The 24,839-nt window shown below is 48.5% G+C and overlaps 1 protein-coding gene across 3 annotated transcripts in view; it reads right to left on the bottom strand.

Annotated features, from left to right (window-relative positions):
* HIRA (histone cell cycle regulator) overlaps window positions 1-24,839 on the bottom strand; it is a 74,333-nt gene that overhangs the window by 5,682 nt on the left and 43,812 nt on the right. For 2 of the 3 annotated variants that reach the window (XM_082852500.1, XM_082852502.1), the window contains 9 exons: window positions 13,885-14,089; window positions 13,433-13,537; window positions 11,731-11,879; window positions 9,855-10,016; window positions 9,672-9,730; window positions 9,369-9,474; window positions 8,023-8,145; window positions 7,499-7,665; window positions 5,692-5,780 (listed from right to left, as the gene is read on the bottom strand). In XM_082852500.1, the coding sequence (XP_082708626.1) occupies window positions 5,692-5,780; window positions 7,499-7,665; window positions 8,023-8,145; window positions 9,369-9,474; window positions 9,672-9,730; window positions 9,855-10,016; window positions 11,731-11,879; window positions 13,433-13,537; window positions 13,885-14,089 (1,165 nt within the window). The remainder of the gene's footprint in view (window positions 1-5,691; window positions 5,781-7,498; window positions 7,666-8,022; window positions 8,146-9,368; window positions 9,475-9,671; window positions 9,731-9,854; window positions 10,017-11,730; window positions 11,880-13,432; window positions 13,538-13,884; window positions 14,090-24,839) is intronic. The other variant, XM_082852501.1, reaches the window with a different exon arrangement.

The raw sequence follows: 24,839 nt of genomic DNA, 5'->3' as shown, positions 1-24,839 counted from the left end.
CTGAAAACTACAAAATGTTGCTGAAAGAAATTAAAGAAGATATAAATAAATGGAAAGACATCCCTTGTTCATGGACTGGGAGACTTATTAATATGGTTAAGATGTCAATAATACCAAAAGCAATCTATAGATTTAATGCACTCCCTATCAATATCCTACCGGCATTTTTCACAGAAATAGAAAAATCCATCCTACAATTCTTATGGAATCCCAAGGGACCCCAAATAGCCATATGAATCTTGGAAAAGATGATGTGCAGTCTCGTACTTCCTGATTTCAAAACTTATTTCAAAACTACTGTACCTTTTAATTTTTGAAGTATGTGGCTACATTATCATTCAAAATGAATTTAAAATTAAAAAACCTGAAAAGCGCTATTTAAAAAAATGAAAGGGAATGAAATAAACTGCTATAAGCAAAGCAAAACATTCTGTCTGCCTGCGGCACCAGGGGCAAACTACCAGACAGAGGATGTGCCCTCTGGCTGGAAGGCTGGTGTGGCTGGTATCAATACCAATAGCCACCAGTACCACCTCCCAGCCTGGGCTCTCAGAAATGGATGGTGCTGTGTTTCAGGCACCAGCCTGGACACAGCTCATCACCACTTCTCAGGTCAGTGTCACAGGTCCTACACTGAAGACCCTGGCAGACGGAGGCTTCCCAAGAGCAGGGTCTGGCTGGGGATTCAGAGGCCGGCAGCCACGCATGCACCTGAAGGACGGCTGCTTAGTGCCCAACCCTCTGCTTACTGTCTCCCTCCTGTACACACTGAGCCGTGATCTTTGAGGGAAAGAGACCTGGATTTTGGGGGTCCCCTGAGATGCACTGGCAGCTCATATCACAAAGTTTCCCAAAATATAAAGAATTCCTACAAACCAAAAAGAAAAACAAATGACACCAACATATTTCAACAGGAAATACAAGTGGCTCTTAAATCTAGAGTCAGCATTGCTCGTTGGCAGCACGCTCCATCCCCAGCTCCATTTCCCAGCCATCCTGAGGACCAGTTTCATTTGAATGGCCAATTCTCACCATGAGAGTGTTCACAAAGAAACTCAACAAGAAGGCAGAGGGCTCATACTCAATTCACCCCCTCTGCTCCCCATATCAAGATGAAGAGACAGTAAGGAGCTCAATATCAAAAAAACGAACAACTCAATTAAAAAATGGGCAGAAGGGCTTCCCTGGTGGCACAGTGGTTAAGAATCCGCCTGCCAATGCAGGGGACACGGGTTCGAGCCCTGGTCCGGGAAGATCCTACATGCTGCGGAGCAACTAAGCCCGTGTGCCACAACTACTGAGCCTATGTGCTACAATTACTGAAGCCCGCGTGCCTACAGCCTGTGCTCTGCAATGAGAGAAGTCACTACACTGAGAAGCCTGCACACTGCAACAAAGAGTAGCCCCCAATGACTGCAACTACAGAAAGCCCGTGCGCAGCAATGAAGACCCAATGCAGCCAAAAATAAAATAAATTAAAAAAAAAAAAAAGGACGGAAGACCTAAATAGACATTTCACCAAAGAAGACATACAGATGGCCAAGAGGCACATGAAAAGATGCTCAACATCACTTAATTATTAGTGAAATACAAATCAAAACTACAATGAGGTATCACCTCAATGCCGGTCAGAATGGCCATTATCAAAAAATCTAGAAACAATAAATGCTGGAAAGGGTATGGTGAAAAGGAAACCCTCCTGCACCATTGGTGGGAATGTAAATTGATACAGCTACTATGGAGAACAGTACGGAGGTTCCTTAAAAAACTAAACATAGAACTTCCATATGACCCAGCAATCCCACTACTGGGCATATACCCTGAGAAAACCATAATTCAAAAAGAGACATGTATCACAATGTTCATTGCAGCACTATTTACAATAGCCAGGACATGGAAGCAACCTAAATGCCCACTGACAGATGAATGGATAAAGAAGATGTGGCACATATATACAATGGAATATTACTCAGCCATAAAAAGAAATGAAATTGAGTTATTTGTAGTGAGGTGGATGGACCTAGAGTCTGTCCTACAGAGTGAAGTAAGTCAGAAAGAGAAAAACAAATACCGTACGCTAACACATATATATGGAATCTAAAAAAAAAAAAAATGGTACTGATGAACGTAGTGACAGGGCAGGAATAAAGATGCAGACATAGAGAATGGACTTGAGGACACAGGGCGGGGAGGGGAAGTGAGACTAGTATCGACATATACACACTACCAAATGTAAAACAGATAGCTAGTGGGAAGCAGCGGCATAGCACAGGGAGATCAGTTTGGTGCTTTGTGACCACCTAGAGGGATGGGATCGGGAGGGTGGGAGGGAGGCTCAAGAGGGAGGGGATATGGGGATATATGTATACATATAGCTGATTCACTTTGTTGTACAACACAAACTAACACAGTATTGTGAAGCAATTATACTCCAATAAAGATGTATTTAAAAAAAAAGCATAAATTCAGAAGAGCGCTGAGGCCAGAAGGGGATGTGGCAGACAGCAGGAATTGGCTCTGTCCAGACCTGCTCCAAGACTTCCCCGCCATAGTCTTCACAGCTTGCCTTCCTGACCTCCCTCCCAGTGGGGGTGTCCAAGTGGTCTACTGGCTGCTGTGAGGCATAGGCTGGCTTTCCTTTTAAGAGGGTGGATGCTACTGGTACTGGCTTCCTTCCTTCAACTGGACATGAAAGCCATCTTATGACATGAGGGAGAGGCCAACAGAATCACAGAGATACAGACCTCCACTTAACTCCAAAGGACTTGTTTTGGAGGATAGAATAAAACTACTTCAGCCACCACTAGACGGGGTATCATTTACCTGCAGTTGAAAGCATTTGTCATGGATACTGGGACCCCGAGCAGACCAGCGGTTTTAGGCAGTTGGCAGAGGTAAAAAGCAGGTAGCATTGCACTGATGGTGCTCCTGGGAAGGGAGCCACAGGCTCTCCTGGACAAAGCTTGGGGTCAGCAAGAACAGCAGGAAGGAGGGGGAGAGGAGGGTGCATGGCTGGTAACCGGTGGCCTGCCTGTGCTCCCTGCCCCACCTTGGCCTAGAGTGCCCACCTTCAGGCTGAGACAGAGAACCTCTATGTAGAGCTCGGGCTAACGTCTTGGGCTCAGGCCCCCAGAGTGGCAGTTGGGCACAGAGTGAGGCCCCACAACCCGGCCAAGGGTAGGGCTTTGTCAGACACGTGCTCCCCCACCCCGTAAGCAGATGGCCTGTCAGGCTTCCCCAGAGGTGAGGTGTGCTGGGAAACAGCTCGACTACTGCAGGTAATTCCGAACACCCTTCCTGTTGAGGACAGGGGACAAAGCTGGTTAAGCAGAAGCAGAACTCCAGGAGCTAATGTGCTGGGGTGAAGGACTGAGCCGGGGTGGGGGAAGGCAGGAATTCAGAGGGACACCTTGGCCTTGGGAACATGTACTGATCAGGAAGAGGCTGAGTGGGCTTCTGTCAGAGTTGAGAGCCCAGGGGACCAAAGCAGGGGCCTAAGGCCCATGAAAGGTGGGGGTCCCTGGTAAACCACCTCTTCTTTGTGCTGGTATCCCCAAGGGATGACCCGACCCTAGAATAAGGGTAAACTGGAAGGAAACCAGCCCCTGCACCAGCCAGTGCCCAGCTCTGAGAAGTCCCCAGGCAGCCTGGAAAACCTCCATCCTGACCGGGTTGAGACCCTGCAGAGCGGGTGCCTTAAGAGCTGGCACCAAAGCAAATAAAATGCCCTGTGCAAAAGCCACATCACCTGAGGTTCAAGCCATTTCTACAAGCAATTTTTCAAATACCATGTCCAGCAGACAGCTGAAAATAACCAGGCACTTGAGGAGATAAGATAACGTGAACGAGAACCAGTAGAAACATTTATAGGCAATAGAGACAGACCCACAAGGGCTCCTGATACTAGGACTATCAGACATGCAATTTTAAAATAAAATAACTAAGCTTACTGTGCTCAAAAGACTAAAATGAAAATTTCAAGGAGAATTAGAACTATAAAAAATGATGGAGCAGAAGGGAGGACATGCTATCTCTCTGATGATGAGGGAAATGAAAGGGAAGCTATAACCAAAGACAGCCTCTAAGTAAAGTCCACAGAATGAATGAAAGACATAGACCGAGGGCTTTGTGAGACTTCAAAGCACCAAGGCAGGATCCCGAAAGAACTTACAAAGCAATGGAAATCGGACTGGCGGCAGTTTTAGCAACAGCAGCAAATGCTAAAAGTCTGTGGCACAATACCTTCAAAACTCTAAAGAGAATTGATTTTGAATTTAGGATTCTAGTAACCAACTAAATTAACATCTACAGCAACAAAATAAAAAATGGAGGCCAAGTACACACCAAGACCTCCAGAGTCCTCCCAGGACTAACCCTCCAATCTTTCACCTCTTTTACCCTCCCATCACCTCTGCTCAGCTGCTCCTTTTACACTCGAGCCCTCATACCTCACGGCCTTTGTCCTCACTCTTCCCTCTGCCTGGATATTCTTCCCCCAGATATCCGCGGGGCTTCCTCCCTTACCTCCTCTGATCTCTATCAATCAGTCAGTGCTTCCTCGATCACTGGATGTAAAACAGCACCCCATCAGCACTCCGCACCCCTGCCCTCTTCACTGGTGTTCACAGGACCCATCCCCGTCAACACATTACATGTACTTGCTCATTTGTCTCCAATCTGCCTCTGTCCCCATGAAGGCGGGGCCCCTGAGCCTTGCTCGCTGCAGCCGGCTGCCGAGCTACACCTGGCCAGAGTGGGGCTCCACCGGCAGCTGCCCAACGGTTGAGTGAAGCAGTGGAGTGAACCGTGCCCCCAGTTCCCCGTCAACCTGTTCCTTGCCCAAGTCGATCAATGCACTCTACCCACTTGTGTGAGCCACAGTCTCACCTGTGCAATTTCATTATGTTCATTATTCTCTTTCCCTCACCTGCTCCACATCCAACCACCCACCCGCCCAGTCTTGTAGGTTTTGCCTCCAAAATACATCTTGAATCTGCTTCCTCTCCCTTCTCTGTGGCTGCCACATGGATCCAAGTTGTCTTCAGCTACTGCCAGGTCTGCCTTGTCCTGATTGCTCTGCTACATCAGCGCCAACTCCTCTGCCGGCTCCCGCTGCCCTAGACTAAACCCCAGCTCCTCACAAGGTCCCAGGGATCCACCTCCTGCCCTCTCTGGACTCACATCACACCCTCTCCTCTGCCAACGATGTTCCAACCACAGCGGCCTCCATGGGCCAAGCCCTCTGCACTTCTGTCACCTCTACCAGCACATTCCCCGGTCTCCATGGAGCAGGCTCATTCCTGTCCTGGGGTTTCATCCTGAAAGTCCTCTTCCGAGGTCTCCCCGCCGCATTCTCCCAGGCACACCCGTCATCGCTCTGTTGACTGAACTGCTTACTCGCTCACGTCTGCCTCCTGACCGGACTATGAGCCTCACTACTAACAAATCCACAGCCCCCGGCAGGCAGCTTTCCCAGCACAGGCATGTGGCTGAGTGGATGCTCCCTCAGCCCCTGATGCCAAGGGCTCCTGCCAGGGTGGGTAGGCTGGCAACTCGCCCTCTCTCTGATGCCGGCAGTGTGCTGGAAGAGTGTAACAGGGAAGAATTTCAAAGCACTTTGGCTTACTTTTCAATTTCCACCTTTACTTTTCAGGAGAGATTTCTTGTGGCAAAAAGGAAAGTGGCACTTACCACTACTGTTGACTCCCATTGGCTTCCAGTGGAGGAGTGAACAGGCCCCAGTAAGTCCTTGCATATTTCTCGGAGTCGGTATTCAAACCCTAATTACAGAAAACAAAAAACAAAACAAAACAGAAATAGGAACACATTAAAAAAAGAAATAAAGTCAAGAACAGGCTAAGTTGTTGTGTACATCAAAGCAGAAAGAACACTCACTTTGTTGCCTCCTTGTCTCAGTTCAGCGCTCAGAGGCCATAGCAGAGGCTCTGACTCACCCCCCCAATCCCGGGAAACACACGCAGTGGCTGCTGTGTGCTGGGCCAGGGAAAACGAGACGTGGAAGCTCTGGGACAGACCCCCCAAGGGGGTGGAGAATGTGGGGGCTGTGGGAGGAGGGGAGTGGGCTGAGGGGGCCTACTGGAGAGGAGGTGGGGGCAGATGCGCAGGGTCAGGTGGTGTCCTTCGGGAGAAGATGGGCGTGGGAATGAATTTGGGCGGAGGAGACGGAGGAGGAGTTGGGGCTATGGCACAGCTGGGGGGAGCGCCAGCCACACTGGAGGCAGAATCGGGGGCAGCCGAGGCCACAGGGAATGGAGGAAATCAGCCAGTGATGAGGGTGGAACCTGAGGATGCTTAGAGGAGAGCTGGTGTCCCTGTGAAGCTCGAGTCCTCCTCCCCGCGGGGAGGAAGGAGGGACAGAGAGGGTAGGGGAGTTGTGCGGGCCCTGGGCCATAGGCGCGTGAAGATGGAGAAAGAGAAGCAAGCGGTGGAGGTGAGGTGTCCCCTACAGCGGCAGCCCCAGTGAATTGAAACCCAGGATGGAGGAAACCAGAGAGGAGCCGGAGGCAGGCTTTCCGGGGGTACAGGGGTGAGGCCACACGTGACCTGAGTGCCCGGCAGAGGCACAAGGTTGCAGGAACACCGAGTGTTTATTAAGTCTGGGTGGGATGAGTCCATACTGAACTCATCCCTGGGGTCTGTGGGGGAGGGGTCTGGCAACATGACGGGCGAATTCTGCGAGTTATACCCATAGAGGTCAGGCAAGTTTTTCTGTCTTTTCCGTACTTAATTTGTTTTCTCTAAATCATGAACAAAACAGGGGAGGAGTTGAAAGCAAAGCAAGAAAGGCAGGAGAGGGTGTGGGGGTGCCGGCTCCGTGACCAGGCCCAGGCTGTGTGGTGACACAGGGAGAACTGGGGAGGGCCATCCCCAGGCCACGGCCCTGGAGGCCAAGCTCAAGCGGAGGGAAGCTGGCAAGGCCGGAGCCCACGCCTGCCTCACAGGGAGTCAAGAGGCTGTGGGAGGTCACGTCTTCCAACACCCTGCTGTCTGCTGACCCACAGGAGGAGTGGGGCGGGGCAAGGAGGGGGATCCTGGGACGGGGACATGGGTGTAAGAGCCCTGGTGGGGAAAGCTGGGCTGGAGGGCCGAGGGGAGGTGCTGGAAAGCAAGCTGGCCCTTCCAGGCAGGAGAAAGAGAGGTACAGGCCCACAGATGCTCTGAGGGGGCAACGAGGTCAGGGGGAGCTGAGCCTGTGTCTGTGAGTCCTCTGCCCCCACACCCTCCTGCCGCCAATCCTTGTGGCCTCAGGGGCTGCTCGGTTCAGCCCGTGATGGGGCGGGACACCTGCTGAGCTGCCCACCTCACTGACTTGGGAGCAGGAGGGCAGGGCCCCAGGGGGCAACCACGGGAAGCCGGGAGGGAGGACAGAGCCCAGGCTGCTGCACCTGGGCCCTGACACTCGGGCCCTCGGGAGGGTCCCGTTGGGACGGGGACTGAGTGGGGCCCGGGAGGACAGAAGGACCACCGGGAAGCTCACCTTCGTTCACGAGGTATCGCACGTAGAGGAGAAGCCAGTGGCGGTACTCGTGGCTGGAGCGCAGGGTGAGCGCTGCGGCGACCTGGCTCTCCAGGTAGGCCAGGGTGGTCTCCTGCTGCACCATGTGAGGCACGGAGAAGAGCCGGGCTGCCTGTCTCCCCGAGCTGCTGGGGTGGGGAGGGGCAGATATCAGACTCCACGGCAGCCCAACCGCCCCCAGGTCCTGCTGTTCTGCACCTCCCATCTAGCCCCCGAGGGGACAGGCCAGCAGCCCAGGCCCCCACCCAAAGTGCAGCCCAACATGGGGATCCATGACCCGCAGCCCCTCAGACTGCCGCCCAGGTCTTGAAGTGACAGAGCTGTGACCCTGCACCCTGAGACAGTGCTCACTGTGGCTCCCAGCCCTCGGCAGCCCCAGCCCAGCCCTGTGAGTGCCGCTGGGCTCAGGCAGTCAGAAGGCAGGCCTCGGAAGGACCACGTCCACACAGCCAGCCGGATGCCTCCCCTGCACCCGGGTCACCTACGTGGAGGCGCGGCCCTGGACTATGGCTAAGGGTCCCGAGCACAGCATGGCGTCCTGGGGTGGCAGGCTGCTCCTGAAGTCTGCACACTGGGCCAGGGAGTCCTGCTTGTCAGAAACCAGGTTCCTGGGGAGGCAAAGGCAGGAGCAGAACTCAGGGAAACCAGGAGGCCCAGCAGAGGCAGGCGGCGAGGGGCACTGAGGGAGCCGAGGTCCCTGTATGCCCATGTGGGGCCTCCTTACTCGGACACTCTGGCCCTGGGTCTTAGGTCCTGGGGGCAGGGGGCGAGTATGCCTGGGATGCTAGTCTGTCTGGGAGCCCATGTGCTGCGGCCCTCGGAAGCAGCTGAGGAGTCCCGGCGTCCAGCCTCCCAGAGCTCACACAGCATCCCAGGCATCAGCGCTTCACATTCTCTGGACCCTTCACACAATTTAAAAACAGCCTGGTGCCTACAGAGTCCACATTTCCCTTCTCAAATAACCAGCTTGTTTCCATTATTATACCAATCACATACAATACACGATATTTTGCAATTTGGAGGAGCAGGGAGTGGGGATTTTGAGGGTTGCTGCTTTTTTTTTTTTTAACTCAAGAAAGAGATCTCAGTCTGAGGATAAACTTGTGTCTGGCAACCCTTAACAGAGACAGGCTGGATGGTGGCACACTTGGGCCTGAAGGAGCAAGGTGCAGGCAAGAGAAAACTTCTGATTGGCTGGTACACGAGGTACACCATTCCTAACTCTGGGTTAAGATCTCTGATGTACAAAGAAGTTCTACAGGTACTTCCCTGCTTAGGACTCCATGTTTCCTATGCAGGGGGCCCAGGTTCGATCCCTAGTTGGGGAGCTAAGATCCGTGAGACATGCAGTGCGGCAGAAAAAAAAAAAAGAGGTTTTACAAATATAGAAAAGGACTCCAAAATGGACAGAGCAAAGGTACAGACCTCACACGTGGTGAGTGACAGTGCAGCCCCACTAATGCACCAAGGCAGTCGGAAGTGTCCCTTGGCTCCGACTAAGTTACAAAAACAGCAGGGTTGGATGAGGCTGCCGTGAAGCTGACGGCACCTACGGAGGCCAGGCTGGAACTACTCATCGACAACCATAAAAGTTCAAATGTCTGCTCCAGACAAAGTGACCCCCGGGGAACAGTGGAGGGGAAGGACAGCGTCCCTGTGCACGGGTCTGAGGGCAGAGAGGCAGGGGGCCGGCAGGGATGGGGGCTGCACTGTGGCCTCCACTCTGGCCAGACTCCCAGGAGAAGCGGGCCAGGCAGGGCCCTTGCTGGCTGTGCTGGGTTCTGGCTCAGATGGACCCTCCATGGGGCAGGGCTCAGGGCGGCGTGCTTACCACGCAGACAGTGATGGGTTGAAGCAGTAGGCCTTCCCGTCCGACAGGTTCATCACGGGGATTCCATGCTGCGTCAGCAAGATCTGTGACACCGTCATATCACTTCCTAGGGAGACACCAAGAAGGGGTTCCAGCGTATTCCCGTCAGCGGGCGCCATGGCTCCCGCAGCTCTAGCCATGCAGAAGGGACCCCAGAGTCTGCTCTCCATCTCAGTTGAGCAGAGCCCTTTGTGCCAGACCTGGACTTGAGCTGCCTGCCCCCAATCCCACCCCAGGGATGGGGCGGCCCCCGGCCAAGCTCACCTGCCAAGATGGAGTGTAGGGACTCTTCCTTCACCACCACTACCTGCCTGTGCACATCCCTGGGGGAGAGAGGAGCAGCTCACCCTCCAGCCGGGCCCGAGGGCCTGTGTGCCGGTGGGGGGGGGGGGCGACCCTCCCTGAAGCAAGGGGCACCCGCACAGCCGCTCCCGCCCTGCCTCTCACCAGACGGACAGCGTGGCTGTGGCGGTGAGGGCCATGACGTAGGAGCCAGTGCAGTGCAGGGTGGAGATCGGGGATGGCAGCAGGATGGGAGGGAGGAGGCGTCGACCACAGGTGGAGAACACGGACAGCATCCGCTTTTCACAGGCGACACACACCACGTCACTGGGGGAGCAGGGGGCTGGCATCAGGGGGGCTGGGAGCTCTGGTGGCCCCGAGATGCAGGGACAGAGCCAGGTGGGCGGCAGAGCTGATGGTGCCTACTGGAGACCTCTGCCTGGAGATGGAGTCCTCTCCCCCATGTGGTGGCTCAGGCTTTTCTGGACTCACACGGAACTGCCCCCAGGGAGCACATGCCCGAGGACCAGTGGCCCTGACAGTGAGCCAGGAAGCAGACCTCACTGCTCGGGAGCAGCTGCAGAGCACCCCCCCCCGACAGACTCGTAGCTGAGACCAGCCAGAGGGGCCCTGGGAGGCCTCTGCCCAGACAGGCCGGGGGGAGTGTGGGGACGACAGGGTGCATCTCCCACAGGGGGCGCCCAGCTGTGCTCAGAAGGCCTTCGAGACCGGCGTGGGAGAGACATGTCGCTCCCTGAGCGAGGAAGGCTTCACCACGAGTGTATCGGTGCAGTCTCGTGTCTCTCCTCTGAGCACCCACTAGGCCCCTTGGCTCTGCCCGGCACAAGCAGGCTCTGCCTTCCTAGTGGGGTCTCCTGGGGTGAGAGCAAGCCTAGAGTGAGGCCAGAGCCTCAGACCCCAGGCAGTGGGAGTAGGCGTGCAGCCAGCACAGCAAGGTCCGGCCCAGCAGCCCACTGGAACCCTGCTCCAAATCACTTCTGGGCCGCCAGCCGGCGCCTACGGTCCACACGGGCAGCCAGCTCACAGCGAGGTCAGCCAAGGAAGAGGCCGTGGGTCCCTGTGTTCTGTCTGCTCGTCCCTGTGGTCAGGGCGCACCTGCAGCAAGCCCGCTGCCAGGGATGCCGAACCTCTGGAGCTGCGGTGCCGGGGGCAAGTCTGCACGCTGGGCTGGGGCCTGGCTGGCCGCTTGGCCGGACTCTCCAGCAGCCTCTAGGTCACATGGGGAGGCTGTGCTGACACACCTGGCCCCCAGCTGGGGCGTGCCAACTGCCTTGGGACCAGGGACGAAGGGGGAGCCCCAGGGGACGGAGGGAGGAACAGAACGGTGGTTCCGTCCAGGCCCAGCACCTAGCTCGCTCAGGGCCAGGGTCACAGACATTGGTGAGAGTGTTTCACATGCAGCCTCATGATAAAGGATTCCGGGCCTAATGAAAACGACCAAATCTAAGCTGAAAGCTTTGTAAGACCCTCGTAGGGGTACTGAGCACACAATCCCGACTGGAGCCATACGTCCCCGGGTCCTCTTTCCAGATGGAGCATGTGTGGGGCCACCTCCAGGGGTGGTGGAAAGACACTGGGTGACTGACCACCGAATTCAGGTCTCCCCCAAAAGGGCAGATCTGGAAAGGGCTGGCCTTGGGACTCTGAGGACAGTCAGAAGTCCATGCTGACTTCCTTGGATGAAAACCTGGGGTCCAGAGAAAAGGCCAGTCAAGGTCAGAGAGAGGCAGGCAGAGCTCGGCCTGGAAATGGAGACTTCAGGAATCTGACTAAAATGCCCAGGGGGCTTAGGTGACCCTCCAGTACTCAGTTTCCTCTCCTGTAACACGGGGGTGATGGTGCCACCTTCATGGGGTGCCCCAGGGACTCGGATGACTCAGGCACCAGCTCAGTCCCGAGCGAGGCTAGGCGTAGGCCTCCCTCAGACAGGCCACCTCCCAGGACAGCCCAGTACCCCACAGCACAGTGCGGGGTCTTGCTTTACGTTAAATGCCAGTGGGGTGGAGACCCCTGCTCTTACCAGCTGCCGGCAGCGGTGAGGATCCGGCTGGTGAGCACCGTCTCCCACTCCTTCCCTTCCCGGCTGCACTTCAGGCGGCTCAGCTTTATGCCCCCCACGGCCGTCACCTCGTTCTCCACCTCGATGTACATGGAGGGGTCGGAGCTCACCTGGGGGAGAGAAGCAAACAGAACGTTTTCAGCAGCAGTGGCCTCAGACGTGGGCCACGGACAGAGGGAAGGACACGCAAGGGTGGAACAGAGCTGCCGGCCAACAGCAGGCTGGGGGTGGGGTGGTCACAGGGCAGGACAGGGGGCCAGAGGTCCCAACGTGCAGCCCCCAGGGCAGGGCAAGTCCCAGGAGCTGGTGTCCACCTTGTCCTCTGTGCAGTGGAGCAGAGAATTGGTGTCACAGCTAAAGACCTCGAAGCCTCCAGATCCCACCACCTCCTCTCACAAGGGAGGATGCAGAGAAGGCAAGCAACCGGCCAAGAGAACACGGCACAGAAGGACCCCAGCCCGCTCGGGGGGACATGGGTCTCCTGACTCCTAACTGAAGGATCTTCAAAGACTGTCAGGTTTGGCCAGAACAGAGGCTGTGTCGGCACTTGGAGGAAAGGTCTGGAAAGCCCTTAGGCCCTCCAGCTCCTTGGCAGTGCACCTTGGCATGCACACTGGAGCCCAGTGTCACTGATAGGAGTGTCCCCAGAAAAGCGTGGGGAGACGTGTGCAGTTCAGCACCAGCTCCACACGGGCTCAGCCTCGTGTTTTGTGTCTGGGGAGCAGACAGGCAGATACCCAACGTGGGACCTAGGTGAGCGGTTCGTACTTGTGTGGCCACACAGTGTGTGAGCTGGGGTGGAGGGTCGGCTGTGGCTGGGGGCTGGGCCCCCAGAAACCAAGAACAGCCCCACACAGCACTCCGCAAGGAAGGCCCTGGGGTGACGGGGGCTGGCTGAGTTTGGGAGGGGGATTTGTGCAAGAAGAACCAGGGGACCCCACCCTTAGATCCAGAAGGACCTGTCCACCTGCCCCCTGGCAGCCCTGAGGGGCAGCCTGGGCTGGGGCAGTGTGCAGCCCACCTGCATGTGGGGTTCTAAAGGGTTTCCCGAGGACATGAACCTGAGCTGAGGTATAGAGGGTGGGAGATGACGGTGCGTGCAAGGCCTGGTACGGGTGCTGGGCTGAGCGGCCAGAGGGCCTCTGGGGATAAAGGACTACTTGCTGTAGATCTGTGTTTTGAACAAGCCCGTAGTTAGAAGATTCCACTCGAGACCTTGAAAGGCCCTGATGATGACCCCACGCTGGGCACTGGGAAGTGGACAGGCCAGCAGGCTGGTCAAGAGACAGACCAGTGCCACACGGTCCCATGGGCTGAGCCCACGGCCAAGAGTGGAGATCGAGGAGGCTTCCAGGAGAAGGAACACCTGGGACAGGTCTTGAAGGAGCTGGGCACCCAGAAGATGGAGGGTAAAGCCATGGAGGAGAGGCGTGGGGGCTGGGGAAGTGAGGGGTCCCAGAGAAGAGGCCAGCCTTCTTGTTAAGATTGGGTGGCTGCTCTGCTCAGCCACACCTTCCCCCAGAAGGTGATAGAGAGCCACTTGAAAGCAGCCCCAAGTCTGTGACAATTCAGGGTTTACAGCCCCCAGGGGGTGGGGGTGGGCAGGCGGACAAAAAGAATGTGCAGGCTTGGGAGGGAGGGAGGGAGGCGGAGGTCTGCTCACCTGCAGGGTGAAGGCTCTCTGGGGGCCCGGCATGGGCAGCTTCAGCGCAGCTGCTGGGACAGACAAACACACGGCGTCCTTCTCTGCAGTCAGGGCAGCTGGGGACTGCAAGAGCAGAGATGTCCCTGAGCCCTGCCCTGCACTGGAGGGCAGTGCCAGGTAAAGGTGAGTCACCAGAGGTGAGGCTGGGCCTACTACCTGGGTGTTTCCACCCTCTGTGAGGGCAGATGAACGCTACAGAGACCCCTACTGCAGAGATGAGGCAGCTGACCCCAGGGAGGGGCTCAAGGACTCTGGGTGGGTCGGGGCAGTTCTGGAGGTATACGTGTCCACGCCAGCTCTCCCCACACCGATGAGGCACGCGGGGCCCCCCTTCTTCCCCAGGGCATATGCAGGCTCCCACACCGAGCTCAGGAGGTGGGCCGGGGGCAGCACCGGCCCGCCAGCCTCACCTGCACAGACAGGGACATGGGCATGAGCCGCGAGTCCTTCCGAGGCCGCCCTTTCTTCTTCTTCTCCACCGTTTCCACCTCGAGCTCCAGCTTCCGCTTGGAGAGTGAGGAGGGCTTGGCCACAGGGACCTTCTCGTCGCTGTCACTGCTGCTCTCCAGGACATCCCGGGGCCGCAGCTCCTTCACAAGGCTCTGCTCTTTCAACCTGCACAAACACAGACACCCGTGGCTTTTCCACAGGACTACTAGTTTCATGATAATCAATAAAATCCATACTCATCCCCAAAAGTTAATAAATTAAAAAAGTAGGAGAGGACTTCTGGTTTCTGCTCTAAGATGCAAACTGCTTGGGAGTCGTCATTCTCACTCTTAAAATAAGAGGAAAACTGAAAACCTGTATACCAACAACTCTTCTTAGACCCACCAGAGAAACAGCTGCCCTGACAACTGGAGACAAGGCGAAGACATAAAACTGACTGGAGCCCCCACCAGGGAGGGACGAGGGCACCCACACTTGCGTTAGTTTTATCTCCAGGAGCTCCACCAGTTGTCATGGGTGGAGATCAGGAATGGAGGGCTCCTCCCATATGCTTTGGGCTGAGGAAGGGGAAAGCAACCACTCTGAAACATACCCAGAGTCCTGTTCTCCTTAACAAAAGCCTTCCCCCAAGGAAAACTACTTTACTGAGTATGATGTGACCTGGGGGCAGGGCAATCAACCAACTCCAGCCTAGCCCCCCTCCACACGCACTAAGAAACTCTCTTGAAGGTCATAGGCCAGGGACTCTGGCCCAACAACAACACAGGAGACAATCATGAGACTAGAGAGTGCTTCTCCTCCCCAATACCCCACAAAATCAACGGCCCCTGTGTAATAAGAACACTAGATAGATCACAACTAAGAGAACTGCAAGACACAGACTCCATTTAACAAGGAGTTTCTAGGGAAACTCAAGGAAAACAGGGAGAGAAAAGCAAAGACACCAGAAGAAATGGAAGCCTCTAACACCTGCAGCTTCAGGAGACAGTAAATAAGACCTAATTCTTACCAGGTAAACAAAACCTCACATTAAAGACCTTTTACCCCCAGTTCCTATTACTTAGTACATTATGTCCAGGTTTCAACAAAAATTACAAGACACGATAAAAGGCAAAACAAAACAAAATCAAACAAAAACCCAAAATGAAACAGTCTCGAGATGAAGCAGGATCAGAACCAGAGTCAGACATGGCAGCAATTTTGGAATTATGAGGCCAGGATTTTTAAATAACTTATTAATATGTTAAGGGCTCTAATGGAAAAATCAGGACTACACACAAGAACAGATGGATCATATAAGCAGAGAGAATTTAATAATAATAATAGCTAAGACTTTTTCAAAATTAATGAAAGATACCAAACCACAGATCTCAGCTGCTCAGAGAACACTAAGTAGAATAAATATCAAAAAATCCACACCTACCTACACATAACATAAACTGTAGCAAACCAAAGACAAACAGAAACTCTTGAGAGAAGCAGAGGGAAAAATACACTTCAGCTAATAAGGGACAGAATAAAGGTTACAACAGACCTCTCTTCAGAAACCGTTCAAGCAAAAACTGACTTAAGTGAAACATATAAGGTGTTAAAAACAAACCCACCAACCTAGAATTCTGTACCCACTGAAATTATATCTCAAAAAATGAAAGAGAAATAAAGGTTTTCTCAGACAAAAACAACAAAAAGACACTAGAGGAAATGTGTTGCCAGCAGAACTGCCTTGCAAGAAATGTTAAAAGAAGTTCTTCAGAGAGAAGGAAAATGATACAGGTCAAAAACTCAGATCTGCATGAAGAAAGTGCTAGAGAAAGAATAAGTACTGTAAGAATTTTATTTGTCTTATTCTTAATTAAAAGATAACTTTTTGGGAATTCTCTGGCAGTCCAGTGGTTAGGACTCTTTGCTCCCAATGCAGGGGGTCTGGGTTTGATTCCTGGTTGGGGAACTAAGATCCCACATACCACAATAAGCACATGTGCCACAACTACTGAGCCCATTAGCTCTAGAGCTCAAGCACTGCAACTAGAGAAGCCCGAGTACCGTAACAAAGACCCAGTGCAGCCAAAATTAATTAATTAATTAATTAATTTAAAAAAAGAACAAATCACATTCTCTAAATAAGAAATAAAAAATAGAACATAATCATATTATAAAAAAAATCCCTGGTCGGGGAACTAAAATCCACAGGCCACACACACGCACACACACACACACACACACACACACACAAACACACACACACAAGTAAAAGATAACTTTTTGTTCAAACTAGTAACAGCAACAATGTATTGGATGATAAGTGAAATAAATAAACAGTAGCAATGTTATATGTCTTGGAAAGAAAGAATTGGGAATACTTTGTTAACAGGCACCTGCACTACTCTTCAGCATTATAACATTATTTGAAAGTGTATTTAGTTATAAATGCTTATTTCAAACTGTAGGGCAACCACTAAAAAAAATTTAAAAAGCAGTACAGTTGACATGCTAAGAGAGACAATGGAAGAGACACATTATCTTACTATCTAAGATATTCTTAGATAATGCTAAGAGATAATATAAGAGAGAGAAAATGGAATCATACCAAAAACATGCTCAATTAAAACCAGAGAAGGCAGAAGAAAAAGGGGGAGACCAAAATCGTTAAGAATATGGTAGATATTAATTCACTATATCAATAATCACTTTAAATACAAATATTCCAAATATACCAATTAAAAGAAACTGACAAAAAGAATGAAAAAGAAAACCCACATATATGTTGTCTACAAGAAACTCAGCTTAAATATAAAGACACATAAATTAAAAGTAAAGGCTGGTTCCAACTATATGACATTCTGGAAAACAAAAAACTATGGAAATAGTAAAAAAAATATCAGTTATTGCCAGCGGTTGGGAGGAGAGAGGGATGAACAGGCAGAGTGCAGAGGATTGTTAGGTCAGTGAAACTATTTTGTATGATACCATTATGGTGGTAGATGCATGTCCTTATACACTGTCCAAACCCACAGAATGCACAACACCAAAGGTGAACACTTAATGTAAACTATAGACTTTGGGTGATAATGATGTGTCTGTGTAGTTTTATTGGTTGTAACCAATGTATCACTCAGATGTGGGATGTCAATAGTTAAGGCAGAGGGGTATATGAGAACTCTCTGTACTTTCTGTACAATTTTGCTGTGAACCTTAAACTGTTCAAAAAAAATAAGTCTACTCTTTAAAAAAAGGGATGGAGAAGGACATGCCACACTAACACTAATTAAAAGAAAGCTGGAGTAGCTGTATTAATCTCAGACAAAGCAGTCATCAGAGTAAGGAAAATTATCAAGAATAAAGACAGGCATTATATGATGATAAGAGGGTCGATTTTCCAAGAAGACATAGCAATCCTTAATATGCATACATCTAACAACAGAGTGTGTCAAAATACATGTGGAAAAACTGATAGAACTGGAAGAAGAACTAGACAAGTCCACTATTATAGCTGGAGATTTCCATATACCTCTATCAGTAATCAACAGATCCAGCAGACAGAAAATCAATGAGGACATAATTAATTGAACAGTACCATCATTCACTGTATTTAATTGACATTTAAAAAATACTTCATTTATCAATAGCAGAATATACATTATTCTCAAGATCACATGGAATATTCACTAGTATAGACCATATTCTGGGTCATAAAATATACTCTAACAAATATAAAAGAACAGAAATCATACAAAGTATGCTTCAAGACCACAACAGAATTAAAGTAGACATCAATAACAGAAAGTCAGAAAACACACATCTTTCATGATTAAACAACATTTCTAAATAACACATGGATCAGAGAAAAAGTCTCAAAAGAAATTTTAAAATATTGAATTAAATTAAAATGAAAACACAATGTCAAACTTTATGGGATACAGTGAAAGCAGTGCTTAGAGGGAAACTTATTGCAGAGAATGCATAAATTAGAAAAAAAGAAAGACCTGAAATAACTTCACCTTTAGGAACTAGAAAAAGATGAGCAAGCAGTAGAAAATTAATAATAAAAAATAAAATAATATTAAATAATAATAAATAAAAATAATAACGCAGTAATATTAATGCAATAATAAGCAAAATAATGTAAAGCAAGCAGAATAAAGTAAATAGTAAAAATTAGAGCATAAATCAATGAAATTGAAAAGGGAAAATAGAGAAAAATCAATGAAATAAAAAGCCAGTTCTTTGAAAAGATCAATAAAATTGATAAACTTATAGTGAGGCTAATCAGAAAAGGAGAGAGAAGACACAAATTACTAATATCAGAAATGAAAGGGGAGGGACTTCCCTCGTGGTGCAGTGGTTAAGAATCCACCTGCCAATGCCAGGACACAGGTTCAAGCCCTGGTCCAGGAAGATTCCACATGCTGCGGAGCAACTAAGCCTGCGCACCACAACTACTGAGCCTGTGCTCTAGAGCCCGTGCTCCACAATGAGAAGCCACTGCAATGAGAAGCCTGCGCACCTCAACAAAGAGTAGCCCCTGCTCACTGCAACTAGAGAAAGCCCGCGTGCAGCAACAAAGACCCAATGCAGCCAAAAAAAAAAATAAAATAATTTATATAAAAATAAAGAAATGAAAGGGGAGGTAAGCAACAAGGATTTACTGTATAGCACAAGGATCCATATTCAATATCTTGTAATAACCTATAATGGAAAATAATCTGAAAAATATATAACTGAATGATTTTGCTACACAAAATATATTGTGTGAGACTAACACAATATTGTAAATCAACTACACATCAATAAAAAAAGAAAGAAATGAAAGGGGGCCCTCACTACTGATCCCATCCATGGACATTAAAAGGATCATAAAGGAATATTATGAACAACTTTATACCCATATATTTGATAAGTTAGTTAAAATGGACCAGTTCTTTGAAAAAAAAAAATCCACAAAACTCACACAAGGAAAAATAAATCTGAATAGACCTGTATCTATTAAAGAAATTAACCAACAATTAATAATCTTCCAAGAAAGAAAGCACCAGACCCAGACAGTTTTACTGGTGAATTCTATCAAACATTTAAGAAAGAAATTATACCAATTCTCCACAATCTGTTCCAGAAAACAGAAGTACAGGAAATAAATCCTAACTCCTATGAGGCCAGCATTACCCTAATATCCAAACCAGATTACAAGAAAGAAGAACTACAGACCAATATCTCTCATGAACAAAGATTCAAAAATCCTCAACAAAATATTAGCAAATTGAATCCAACAATGTATAAAACGAATTATACACCATGACCAAATGGGATTTATTCCAGGTAGGCATACTGATTTAACATTCAAAAATCAATTAACGTAACCCACCACATCCAACAACACTAAAGAAGAGCATTATGACCATATCAACTGATGCAGAAAAAGCATATGACAAAACCAAACATCTATTAATGATAAAAACTTAGCAAACTAGAAATAGAGAACTTAACTTGATAAAGAATAACCACAAAAAAACCTTACTGTTAACATTTTACTGGAAGTCTTAGCTAATGCAGTATGACAAGAGACGGAAATAAAAGGTATAAAGATTGGGAAGGAAAAATAAAACTGTGTTCAGTGAATAAAAACATCAGTGATGACACTGTGTCATTGTAGAAAATTCCAAAGAATCAACAACAACAAAATCTGTAACTAATAAGCAATTATACCAAGGTTGCAAGATACAAGGTTAACATACAAAAGTCGACTGCTTTTCTATATACCAGCAATGAACAAGCGGTATTTGAAATTCTAAACACAATACCACTTATACTGGTGCCAAAAGAGCAATAATTTGATAGAAATATAACAAAATATGTATAAATTCTATGAGGGAAACAATACTCTGATGAAAGAAATCAAAGATCTAAATAAACTGAGATATTTTATGTTCATGAATAGGAAGACTCAATATTGTTAAGATGTCAACTTTTCCTAACTTGATCTAGAGATTCAATGGAATCCCAACAAAAATCCCAGAAACTTATACTATAGTATCAACAAACTTATTCTAAAGTTTATATGAAAAGGAAAAGACCCTAAAATAGATCTAAACAAATGTAGTCAATTGATCTTTGATAAAGGCAAAGACATAGAATAATCTTTCAACAAATGGTGCTGGCACAAATGGACGTCCACATGCAAATACTAAATCTAGACACAGACCGTATATCTTTCACAAACATTAACTCAAAACGGATCATAGATCTAAGTGTAAAATGCAAAACTATAAAATGAGAACTCAGAAGAAAACATAGTAGGAAGTCTAGGTGAACTTGGGTTTGGCAATGAGTTTTTTTTTTTTTTTTTGCGGTACGCGGGTCTCTTACTGTTGTGGCCTCCCCCGTTGTGGAGCACAGGCTCCAGACGCGCAGGCTCAGCAGCCATGGCTCACGGGCCCAGCCACCCCGTGGCATGTGGGATCTTCCCGGACCAGGGCACGAACCCGTGTCCCCTACATCGGCAGGCGGACTCTCAACCACTGCGCCACCAGGGAAGCCCTGGCAATGAGTTTTTGTTACAACACCAAAAGCATGATCCATGATAGAAAAAAAAAAAATCTAATGTGTTGGACTTCATTAACATTAAAAATTTCTGCTCTGAGAAAGACACTGTCAAGAGAATGGAAAGCCAAATCAAAGACTGGGAGAAAATATCTGTGAATCACATTACCTGAAAAAAGACTTGTATCTAAAATATACAAAGAATTCTTAAAATTCAGCAGTAAGAAATAACCACTTAGGGCTTCCCTGGTGGCACAGTGGTTGAGAATCCACCTGCCAGTTCAGGGAACACGGGTTCGATCCCTGGTCCGGGAGGATGCCACATGCTGTGGAGCAGCTAGGCCCGTGCGCCACAACTACTGAGCCTGTGCTCTGGAGCCCGTGAGCCACAACTACTGAGCCCACGTGCTGCAACTGCTGAAGCCCACGCGCCTGGAGCCTGTGCTCTGCAGCTAAGAGAGGCCACCGCAGTGAGAAGCCCGCGCACTGCAATGAAGAGTGGCCCCCGCTTGCCGCAATTAGAGAAAGCCCACGCGCAGCAACGAAGACCCAACACAGCCAAAATAAATAAATAAAACAAACAAATAAATAAATAAATAAAAAGAAATAACCAATTTAAAAAAATGAACAAAGATCTGAACAGGCACTCACCAAAGATGAGATGGCTGATAAGTGTATGAAAAGATGTTCAGTATCATATGTCATTCAGCAATTGAAAATTAAAACAAGATACCACTAAACACTTATTAGAACGGCTAAAACCCAGAAAATTGATGATACCAAACGCCAACAAGGATGTGGATCAAATGAACACATTCACTGTTGGTGGGACTGCAGTCATTTTGGAAGACAGTCTGGCAGTTTCTTACAAAGCTAAACCTAGTCTTACCATACCAACCAGCAGTTGCACTCCTAGGTATCTGCCCAGTGGAGATGAAAACATATATTCACACAAAAACCTATACGTGAGTACTGACAGCAGTTTTTATACATCATCTATATATAATTGCCAAAAAATGGAAGAAACCATGATGTCCTTCAATGGGGGAATGCTTAAACTGTGGTACACACAAACTATGTGCATCCATAAAATGGGACAAGATCTGTTAATAATAAGAAATAAGCTATCAAACCATGAAAATGCATGGAAGAACCTTAAATGGATATTACTAAGTAAAAGACACCCATTTGAAAAGGCTAGGTACAGTATGTTTCCAATTATATGACATTCTAGGAAAGGCAAAACTGTAGAGACAGTAAAAAGATCAGTGGTTTTCAGGTATTTAGGGAGGACAGAGGGAGGGATAAACAGCTGAAGCAAGAGGGATGTTCAGGAGGTGAACTTACTGTGCCTGATACCAGACCCTCCTGCTGCCTCAGAAGCAGGAAGCTTGGCCCTAAGTGAATACTCACTCACTGCCACTTTCTTATTTTTTTGGGTTTTTGATTCTTTTATTTATTCACTGCCTTTTCAAGGGAGAAGCTGAGAATGGCAAACTTGATGAGCCCTTATTCTATAGTTCCTGCTGGAGCTGTATGTGTGGCTGAAAGGCCTTATGAGATGTGGGTAACACAGCTACTGAGGGACAATCCCTGGTGGCATCGGGCCCAGGTCATGCATCAAGACTTTGCCCTCTAGCAGCCTGATTCAAGGGTTAGCCTCTGCACTTCTCAAAGCAGGGTCTGCACTCCCTGAGAGCTAGGAACTGACAACGATAAGGGCCATGGAGACCTACAAGGTGAACATCTTCCCTCAGTGAACAGAAGGAATTCCTAGCTATGGTGCCCTGTGGTTTCACTAAGGTGGAAATTGTGTTTTATTCTGGCTATTCAGAGCTCACTCCATTTCCAAAACTGAGATTTCAATACTTGCTTAAGCCTATGAAACATCGGCCACTCCCTCTTGACCAATGCCCCACAGCCCGCCCTCTTTGGGGAACTCCTGTTAGGTGCACGCAGACCCTACCCTCTGCCCTCCAGACACTCCTCCTTGGGCTCCACCTCTTCACCTCTGCAGTACCCAGGCCATTTCCTCAGATCAAATGCGCTCCTCAGCTGGGCCTCCTCTGCTGTCAAATATGCCCACTGAGGTTTTTTTTTTTGGACGCGTGGCTTGCAGGATCTTAGTTCCCCGACCAGGTATTGAAACCTGGGTCCCTGGCAGTGAAAGTACTGAGTCCTAACCACTGGACCGCCAGGGAATTCCCTCCGCTGACTCTTCAATTGCAATGATTATTATTTTTCTTTTCCAAAAGTATTTTCGGGTTCATTTCCAAATCTATCTGGTCTTTTTGATGGTGTATTATTTCTAACTGAGCTATAATTCACATACTATAAAAGTCACCATTTTAAAGTATAGAATTCAGTAGTTTTTAGTATATTCATAAGGCCATCAATCATCACCGCTAAGCCTTGAGCATTTTCATAATCCCCAAAAGAAACTTTGTATCCATCAGCACTCACCCCATCCTGCCCTGGCAGCCACTAATCTACTTTCTGTCTCCATGGATTTGCCTATTCCGGAATTAAATATAAATGGAATCATAGAACATGTGGTCCTTTGTGACTGGCTTCTTTCACTTAGCATAACGTTCTCAAGGTTTTTCCCTGTTGTGGCATGTATAAGCATTCCATTCCTTTTTATTGCCAAATAATATTATTGATATACTGTATGGATGTACCACATTTTAAAAATCCATTCATCAATTGACGGACATTTGGGATATTTCCACTTTTTTGCTATTATGAATAATACGGATATGAACTTTTTTTTTTGGCTGTATTGGGTCTTCATTGTGGCATGTGGATCTTTCATTGCAGCATGCAGGCTTCTCTCTAGTTGTGGTGTGCAGGCTCAGTATTTGCGGCAAATGGGCTCTCTAGTTGCGGCACTCAGGCTTAGTTGCCCTGCAGCATGTGGGATCTTAGTTGCCTGACAAGGGATCAAACCCATGTCCCCTGCATTGGAAGGTGGATTCTTAACCACTGGACCACCAGTGGTTAAGTCCCCTGATATGAACTTTTGTGTACAAGTTTTTACATGAATACGTTTTCAATTCTCTTGGGTATCTACCTAGGTGTGGGATTGCTGGCTCAGACAGTAACTCTATTTTAACCATTTATGGAAACGCCAGATTGTCCTCTAAATCAGCTGAACCATTTTACAATCCCACCAGAATCTACGAGGGTCCTGATTTCTCCCCATCCTCACTAACACTTCTTATTATCTGACTTTCTGATCACGGATCCTAGTGGGTGCGAAGTGGTAGTTCACTGTAGTTTTGGTTTGCATTTCTCTGACGACTAATGATGTTGAATGTTTTTTTATTTGCTTATGGTTGTTTATCTTCTTTGGAGAAATGTCTATTTAAATCCTTTGTCCATTTAAAAACTGGGTTATTACTCTTTTTACTGTTGAGCTATAAGAGCTCTTCACTCAGATGTGATTTGCAAATATTTTCTCCCATTTAGTAGGTTGTCCTTTCATTCTGCTGACAGTGCTCTTCGAAGCACAAAAGTTTTAAGTTTTGATGATGCCCAATTTTTCTATTTGTTCTTTAGTTGCTTGTGTTTTAGGTGTCACATCTAAGAAACAGTTTTCTAATCCAAGGTCACATCTATGTTTTCTTCTAAGAGTTTTACAGTTTAACTCTTACATTTAGTTCTTCAATCCATTTTGAGTTAATTTTTATACATGGGATAGATTACGAATCTTTCCTCACGTTTTCTTTATCTTTCTTGTCTTTGACCATCTTACGCGTGTTTATTTTACAGCCACCATCTGACAATCTACCATCAGAGGTACAGAGGTCTACACCTTCTGCTCCCGGCACGCGTGGATGATCAGGGTTTCTTCACGGGCTTTGTTCCTTTGGATTCTGAGTCATCTCAGGCAGTGTTTCTTTAATGGGAACACAGTACCCCCTGGGGTCAGGATGGATTTATATTTGCTTTGCCAAGTGCCTCTGGGGTGTTAATTAGACTAGAATCTTCTTTTGTGTCCAGTTCTTGGCTTGGTGATTTCCAGATGACAGAGGTAGTGTTAAAGTGACCTCCAATCCACTTGAGGGCAGGCCTGTGGTGACACAGCCTCAGGGAAAGACTGTTTTCCTAACTCAGAGGGCAGGCTGAGACATTCCAGGCTCTGGCCATGTTCCTATGCTGTCAGTCAGGTTTCTTCTAGTCCCCCTCTCACTGGAGGTACACTTTTTTAAGCAGCTTGACTTCATGCTAGTGTCTTAGGTTCCAATCCCTACGTGGCTCAGGCCTAAGGCCCTGTCTCAAATCTGTGTGGCCATTAAAACTCAAGGTCCTTGTTCACCAGGCCAGTAACCTCCTAACACCCACTGCTCTGGTTGTTTTGTTCACTCTTAGATTTTGG

The sequence above is a fragment of the Leucopleurus acutus genome (assembly GCF_964270905.1).
Source record: "Leucopleurus acutus genome assembly, chromosome: 13".
Classification (NCBI taxonomy): domain Eukaryota; kingdom Metazoa; phylum Chordata; class Mammalia; order Artiodactyla; family Delphinidae; genus Leucopleurus; species Leucopleurus acutus.
The sequence above is the reverse complement of the archived record's forward strand: the minus strand, read 5'-3'. Positions and strand labels throughout refer to the sequence as shown.